General features: G+C 36.7%; 2 protein-coding genes across 2 annotated transcripts in view; one reads left to right on the top strand and one right to left on the bottom strand.

The window, feature by feature from the left end:
• Window positions 1–8,493, bottom strand: part of LOC107714392 (PTB domain-containing engulfment adapter protein 1-like) — a 188,131-nt gene that overhangs the window by 154,158 nt on the left and 25,480 nt on the right. The window lies entirely within an intron of this gene.
• The window catches only part of calcrla (calcitonin receptor-like a), a 48,023-nt gene that overhangs the window by 15,965 nt on the left and 23,565 nt on the right, over window positions 1–8,493 (top strand). The window contains exons 3-12 of the mRNA XM_016520235.1: window positions 730–883; window positions 2,051–2,164; window positions 3,084–3,196; window positions 3,301–3,392; window positions 3,487–3,613; window positions 4,063–4,216; window positions 4,297–4,357; window positions 4,456–4,522; window positions 4,942–5,160; window positions 7,465–7,506. Of these exons, the coding sequence (XP_016375721.1) occupies window positions 730–883; window positions 2,051–2,164; window positions 3,084–3,196; window positions 3,301–3,392; window positions 3,487–3,613; window positions 4,063–4,216; window positions 4,297–4,357; window positions 4,456–4,522; window positions 4,942–5,160; window positions 7,465–7,506 (1,143 nt within the window). The remainder of the gene's footprint in view (window positions 1–729; window positions 884–2,050; window positions 2,165–3,083; window positions 3,197–3,300; window positions 3,393–3,486; window positions 3,614–4,062; window positions 4,217–4,296; window positions 4,358–4,455; window positions 4,523–4,941; window positions 5,161–7,464; window positions 7,507–8,493) is intronic.

Here is an 8,493-nt window from a genome sequence, read left to right as displayed (position 1 = left end):
TCGTTAAACAAAATGAGAAGAATTTACACATCATCATCCTGTTCAAAAGTTTACACCCCCCGGCTCTTAATGCATCGTGTTGCTTTCTTGAGCATCAGTAAATGTTTTCACCTTTTGTAATTGTTATGTATGAGTCCCTCAATTGTCCTCAGTTTGAAAAGATGGATCTCAAAATCATACAGTCACTGCTGGAAAGCGGTCAAATATGCAGAAGATGCTGGAAAACCAAAGAATGTGCAGGAGCTCGAGGATTTTCTGAAGAACAACAGGCAGTTGAACTGTTTAGGACCAACAAGGGACTCATGAACAACTATCACAAAACATAAAAACAGTCGTGGATCATCCAGGAAATGACACGCAGTATTAAAATTCAAGGGTATGGAAACTTTTGAACGGGGTCATTTTTATAAATTCAGTTATTATTTTGTCTTGTGGAGTATATATAAACATCCGTTATGTGAAATAGCTTATTCAAAACAGTACTAAATAAAAAATAACATGCGATTTTCATGATCCCTCTTATTTTGTGAAAATTATGAACATTTTGCATATTCTTCAAGGGGTATGTAAACTTATGTGCACAACTGTATATAGTGTCTGTAGTTAAAGAACATCCACATAATGCAGTACTGTCTCATACATCTAAGGAAAGAAGCTTGATTAAGATGATTGCTTGTGAAATTAGCCTGTTCTCAGACATTACTTTTCTAATTTGCCTGTTGTTTGTAGTTCATTGTTTTAGCCAGTCCTGAGGTAAATGAAAGCCAGCAACAACATCCTCAAAATGTGTACCATGACATCGGTGTTACCAGAAACAAGATTGTGACGGCACAGTTCGAGTGCTATCAGAAGATTATGAAGGACAACAGTCAAGACAAAAGAGGTAGACACATTACATACCTGTATTAGAGTTTTTACAAGACTGAGATCAAGTTGTATTACCGTATTGACCCGAATATAAGACGATGTTTTTTTCTTGGAAATACATCTGAAAAAACGCGGTCGTCTTATATTCAGGGTCTAGACTTTGACATGTCAATAATACACCCACAACACTAGGTGGCGCCAAAACCGCATAAAACGAGTGTGCCATGAAATACGTAATGTAATGCGTGTTGTAAAGATCGCGAGTAAAAACAGAAGAAGCAGAAAACCTTACAGCTGCATGAGTCGTGACTGTCACGTTAGCCTGATGGGACCAAACTCTCTTTGTGATTTTAAAACGTAAGACAGTACCCAGATTTGAAGACTACAGTAAGATTTAACTTCTGCTGTTAATAAGATTTTGGTAGGCTACTATTAGATGGATAGCCTAAATGTCCTAATTCAGATGGGCTACCTGTTTTTTTTTTTTTTTATGGTATATCAAAAAGTGTATATTTTTTAAATGTGATTTGTTGGTACATTTTACCAGTTTTTATCATACTTTCAAAACAAAAATTAAAATAGGAAAAATATGCAATATGAAAATAATTGAAGACAAAATGTGTTTTACTGAGAAAAAACAAGATTTGGTTTTTAAAAAGCCTTTTTCCAAAAGGTACATCTGGAAAAAGGGGGGTCGTCTTATAATCAGGGTCGTCTTATATTCGGTACCAATACGGTATTATGTGTCCTGACAAAGCTGATATGTTAAAGCACTGTAGCACAAGTGATTTTCAATAACCCCCTCATAGAGTATATACTGTATAAACTGTGACAGTAGTTTTTGTCATCCTGTCTACTTAGTACAGCAAGAACACACAAAGTCTCAGGTGGCTCATATTCATTCTGTTAGGAAGAGTGCATTTGGCCCCACTGGGTGGCAGGACAGCTGTGAAATATTAGCTCTGTTCCAAAACCTAGTAGAACTTAGCATCAGACACGACAAGACACGACTGATTTGGAACGCTTTCCATAGGCTGCAGCACACCTATAGCTCATAGGGGACTAGGTTTTGGAACAGACTGATAGAACTAAGAATAGTGGTAATGAAAATAACAGGAAGTTACATTTTCCAAGTCTCCATAGAAACCAATAAATGTTTTGGGCTTTTTTTCCCCGTATCTAGCTGGCCCGGTATGCAACAGGACCTGGGATGGATGGTTGTGTTGGGACGACACAGAGGCTGGTGTCACCTCTGAGCAGCACTGCCCTGACTATTTCCAGGACTTTGACCCTACAGGTGAATATCAGAGTTCAGTATAAGGTTCTTTTCACCTATATAAGGTTCAATGTAAGTGCTTTCCACTCACCTGCCTAATATGTCATTGTCAGTTTTTTCGCTCTATTACCCCTCACTGTTAAATCATGCTAAATTCATAGGCTAAATGGCTATTAAAACGTTTATAAGACTTATTTTCTGCCCTGAAGTAAGAAATGGTGAATGGATTAGCTTCTTTTCAATATTAAAGACATTTTCATTTTTATTTTAACCACTTAAAAAACATAAACAGAACTAAACGAACAAATCCAGACACTTATAACAATAGAAAAAAATACATGAAGAGGGAAAAAGGGGTGATTTTTTTTAATTCAAATGAATGAATAACATTTTCCACGTTCAATTAATTTTGTATGAAAGTTATTTACTTTCTAACATTAATCTTAAAAATTGCTTGGAAAAATAGCAATAATATATTATAATAAATAAATACTTTGGCTACTATTTTGCTCTACAAAAACCCCCCAGCAGAAACAGAGTGCTTTTTTTAACAATTTAACCACTTACAACATTTAAATAACCAAACGACAGGACAAAAATGCATAGAGAAGAAAAAAAAGAGGAGAAAAAAAAGAGATATTCATAAAAAAATGTATGTTACAATAAAAGATACAATAAAAATTACAATAAAAAACTATTAAAAAAAATTTAAATTAAAGAATAAATAAATAAATCACAACATAAATACAAGACAGGAGTATTATGACATACCATGTCTCAAAATGTTGCTAAGAGAAGCAAATATTATCAAGATGTCTGAAGTCTAGACATGGTGAAAAGCTTCAGTCGACAAACAAATGAAGCTGTTCCCTATGTCTCTGGACTCCTTATTGATGCTTCTCTTAGTAACATGTTTTGGTTTACTTCTGGTTCTTTGCAGAAATGGTCACCAAAATATGTACAGAAAGCGGGCAGTGGTTCTTGCATCCTGAGAGTAACCGCACATGGACAAATTTCACCAGATGTAATTTGCTCACTACTGAAGGACGCAGGGTATGAGCATGAACACTATAAACACTTGAGATGAATATAAACACACATTTGAATTGGCTTGCAGAATTCAACACTTCATGACTCTATTGTTTGTGTGATTGCAGACCGCAATGAATTTGTTCTACTTGGCGCTAATAGGTCATGGGCTCTCTTTAACATCTTTGTTAATCTCACTAGGCATATTCTTTAATTTCAAGTAAGTGCAAATGTCTCTTAAACTACTGTATTCATGTTTTAACGGTTTATCACAATTATTTATTGTCATTTTGCTATCTTTTTTGTGCTTATAGGAGTTTGAGCTGCCAGAGAATTACCCTGCACAAAAACCTTTTCTTGTCCTTTGTATTAAACTCCATCATCACTATCATTTGGTTAACAGCAGTGGCAAACAACCAAGAACTGGTTCAGGAAAACCCAGTAAGTAGTGTGTACCGACAGTAACTTAGTTCACCAAAAAAGAGAATAAAGAAATTGTCATTTTAAATCTGTGAATTGAGAATATTTTACAATTCAAACAATTCTGATTGCGAGAAAAAAAGCCAGAATTGTGAGATATAAACTCAGAATTGCAAGGAAAAAGTCAGAATTGTGAGAAAGTCGCAAATACTTTAGTTTTTAAGCCATTGGCGGAAACAAACTTCCACACAATCCTGTATGCTTTTTTCCCCCCTGTGGAAATCAAAATGAGAATTTTTGGATAATAATTTTGCATCTATTGCCATACAATGCAGACTAACCAGTTATGGAACAAAAGGGTGAATAAATAGACAGTATTTTCATTTTTCTATGATCATTTAAAAGCATTACAGCATGTCACCAATCTGCTGTGCTAATCATCATTAAATGTCCATGTTGCTTCTGTTCAGATCAGCTGCAAAGTATCCCAGTTTATCCATCTGTACATCTTTGGATGCAACTACTTCTGGATGCTTTGTGAAGGGATTTACTTGCACACACTCATTGTTGTGGCAGTTTTTGCTGAAAAACAGCATTTAATGTGGTACTACCTTCTTGGATGGGGTGAGTTTTCGAATAAATCAAAGCAATTTATTCACAGCATTAATTGCACAAACTAAATCTAACCTCTTTCAATCTCACAGGTTTCCCACTTATACCCGCTACAATACATGCTGTAGCCAGAAGTTATTACTACAATGATAAGTGAGTATACTTGTTCTGTAGCTTTAAGTTAAATTTGTAATTAGTATTGCTAATGTAGGAGATCATAGTGAGATTACAATTTTTGTACTAATCGACAGTTGTTGGGTCAGCTCAAGCACTTTTCTGCTATACATTATTCATGGCCCTATCTGTGCAGCACTGCTGGTAAGACATCTGGATGTTTTTGTCCTTTTTGTTTCCAAAACGCATATTTTTGTGCAACATTAATTATAATCTTTTTTGTATTTATTGTGCAAATTACATCCAGAAGTTTGTATTTGCCTATCTGAATTTGTTTGAGTAGCAGAGCACAATGTTTATATGTATCAGTACATCAAAAAGAAGACTAGGATGTTTACTATTTTCCTCCTGCATTATTGACACACTATTTTCCTGTTTAACACTGTAAAGCTGCTTTGACACCATCTGTATTGTATAAAGCACTATATAGATGAAGGTGACTTGACTTGATCCTAAAGCGATTTGAAGTTACCTACATCTCACAGAAACTCTCTTCTGACATCTGCCAGCCAGCTGGGATCTTTTTGTTTTGCGTTTGCCATTCATCTTGCCTGTCCTTCCAGGTGAACTTGTTCTTTCTGCTAAACATCGTACGAGTTATCATCACCAAACTGAAAGTGACGCATCATGCAGAGTCTAGTCTGTATATGAAAGCTGTCCGCGCCACGCTCATTCTGGTTCCACTGCTGGGCATCCAATACGTTCTCCTCCCATACAAACCTGGGGGACGCGTTTCTGCTGAAATCTACGACTACATTATGCATATCCTAATGCATTATCAGGTAAAAAGCAGACACATTTGTTCACGGTCACTCTCATTCTAGAATCTTACAGATACATTCAAGGCCCAAAATTAACTTTTTGCCACATCTGCCAATGCCTAAAATATAATTTAAATTAAAAAAAACAATCATGCAAAATGTATACTGCATTATGTATATTGTATATTGCGATTTATTTAAATATACAATACATTCATACATTTGGGGTCAGTATGACTATAGTTTTGAAAAGGGTCTCTTACAAGGGGGCAGTGTGGCCTAATGGTGGGGGGAGTGAATGTACAGCGCTCTCTTCCACCCTCAATGCCACAACTGAGGTGAGACCCTTGAGCAAGGCCCCGAACCCCCAACTGCTCCCCGGGTGTCGCAGCAAAAATGGCTGCCTACTGCTCTGGATGTGTGTGTGTGTGTGTGTGTGTGTGTTCACTACTCACTGCTGTGTGTGTGCATTTGGATGGGTTAAATGCAGAGCACAAATTCTGAGTATGGGTCACCATACTTGGCCACATGTCACGTCCTGTCCTTTCCTCTCCTCATCTAGGCTGCATTTATTTGAACAAAAATACAGGAAAAACAGTAATATTGTGAAATATTATTACAAAATAACTGCTTTCTATTTAAATATATTATAAAATGTAATTTATTCCTGTGATGGCAAAGCTGAATTTTCAGCATCATTCCTCCAGTCTTCAGTGTCACATGGTCCTTCAGAAATCAGTCTAATATAATAATATGGTGCTCAAGAAACATTTCTTATTATAACTTTTGAAAACAGTTGTGCTGCTTAATATTTTTGTGGAAACAATGATACAGTGTTTTTTAGGATTCTTTGATGAATAGAAAGTTAATAAGAACAGCAGTTATTTTAAATAGAAACCTTTTGTAAATGTATTTAGTCACTTGATCAATTTAAATTCTTGCTTAATAAAGGTATCATTTTCTTTTTTTTTAATAAAACTATATAGAGAACTAAATTTTAAATAAAGAGAAAAAACAAAGAGAAAAAACTAAATAATAAATAACTAATAAATAAATAAGCTAAAACAAATAAATAATAAAGAAAAGTAAATAAATAATTGTAAAACAACTTCTCACTCAAATTGTTATACAGTATATATTATGAAAAATAAATAAATCAGGGGAAAAAAAAATATTTTCACTAATGGTCTTTTGGACCTTGCTATACTTGTTGTCACTGGAGTTCTGAAATTTTAGGCATCCTAGATAAACATCTGAGATAAGCTAAATTTTCCACTGAAGCAAAAATCAGTAAAGCAAAAAGATGTTTTCTTTAGTTGATGGTTTATGTTTCATGTCACTTATATCAGAAAGGGTCAGAATATCATTCTAAAAAAATTGAAAGCCAATATTATGTTTTAGTTTCTAACTTTAAATACTTGCTGAAGTATAATAAATGACTTGCTGAATATTATTTCCACTGTTTACTCTGTATGTTTACTCTGTATTTTCCGCTTGTGGAGTGCTTGATTTTGAGCATAGGTACATTTATTATTACTACAAGATATGATTTCCCAATATCTTTGTCTCTTTGACTGGCAGAAGCTCAACAGCCTATAATTAAGTTTACTTTGTCATTAGTGACTTAAAAAGCTTGTAAACCAAATGACAACATCTTGCAGCTCTGTAGATATTAGCCAGAGGAGAATACTTGTCACTTTAGAAATCCTGCTATTAATTACTCACCCTCATATTGTTCCAAAATGCTATGCCGTTATTTATTTATTTTTCTGTGGTAAACAAAAGAAGAGTTTTCACTCAGGTATTTTCCAGTGTAAGTCATTATTCACAGATATTCTTGATCTCAATTGAGTTATACTGAAAAAACTGCTGGAAATAACACAAGGCAGAAAGTTTTTTTTAGGTGAACTATTTATTTACAGAAGCCATTGTTAGGATCAGGTCACTTGCCTCCTAAAAGTCTGACTGTTGAACATTTATTTTGAGATGGGTAGGTGTTCAGCAGCAAGAAAATAATCATCTGTAGTCTGTTGTGAAGAAAACAGCGAAGTGAGAAGCCTTGGACAGCTGGTACTGCTAGACCTAGCTGAATCGGCACAATGAATAATGCAACAAAACAGGCGTGTCATCCCAGATGACTCTCTGTGCACATCAAGAGCACTCGCTCTGCCAAAATGTGTCAAAACACAAGGGAGAACAGTACTCATCGCCATCTGAGAGACGATTAGTGAAGAGGTTGTGATATAGGAGATTATAGTTTAGCAGTGCAAGATAGCAGTTCATGCTGATTTACTGCTGATGTGCATTTCTGATTTTATTTTTAAGGGACTGTTGGTGGCCACAATCTTCTGCTTTTTCAACGGAGAGGTAAGTGTTGTTTACCCAGCTAAAATGAAAAATTTCCTGTTTATCTGCAAGGAATTATGGATTGTGCAACATCCTTTTCCTTGAAAGCAAAAACATTGGCAGATGTCCACATGTACCTATACAAGATGCCTGACTCAGAGGGAACCTGTCCAAATAATATTGTTTTTGCATTGAGCTGTTTTAGAGGCACTGTGGTAATGAGGCATGCAGAAGCTTTTATGGATAATATTACTAGTTACAGCAGTTAATACAGCCTATATGCTTAAATGGATAGGTGGTCGGTATGACGATTTATCTGTCAGCTGTTAGAGAGTTTGCTGTTTGCTTTCAAAATGTACAATGAAAATCTATATCAAATATATAAGAAGGTACATGTGACTATCAGTTCCCCTTCAAGGGAACTCCACGCTGCGCCCCCTAGGGGGCACTATGGGGAATTCAGTCTACATGACCGGTGTCTGAAGCACGTGTGAAACCATGCCAATCTATTGGCCTACCTGGCCCATGACATCATAGGCGGGATTCCCGGAAGTATAAAAGGGCACCTGCCGAATACGTCATCCTCTTTGCTGTCTTCAGGAGCCGTCTGTTTGGAGTACAGTGTGTTACCATGTCTGATAACCCAGGTGAGCGTTTCAAGAAGTGCGTGCCTCCATGTACTAGGTTTTTGACACCCGAGGACACGCATGACTTGTGCGTTATGTGCCTGGCGGAGGAGTACGCGCGTTCGGTGCTTGAGGGCGGCGAATGTAAGCATTGTGAGTCATTTCCAATGCGTAAGCTCTGTTCACGTTTGTCCCTTTTTTCGGGGGGAAAGGGGTAAACGTCTGCGCCTCGCGGGTCGGGTCCCGCTGCTGCTGAGGCACGGCGGAAACTCAGCTCGTGGGGATCGCAGGTTGAGCTCGCGGAGAAGTTTGAGAAGGGCATGGATCTTTCAAAGACTCCTACCGCTGGCTCTAGCGCGCTGCGGGATCCAGACGCTCTGTC

This window comes from Sinocyclocheilus rhinocerous, unplaced genomic scaffold (genome assembly GCF_001515625.1).
Source record: "Sinocyclocheilus rhinocerous isolate Xijiao unplaced genomic scaffold, SAMN03320098_v1.1 scaffold449, whole genome shotgun sequence".
Taxonomy (NCBI): domain Eukaryota; kingdom Metazoa; phylum Chordata; class Actinopteri; order Cypriniformes; family Cyprinidae; genus Sinocyclocheilus; species Sinocyclocheilus rhinocerous.
Note: the sequence above shows the minus strand (reverse complement) of the source record. Positions and strands in the feature narration are given on the sequence as shown.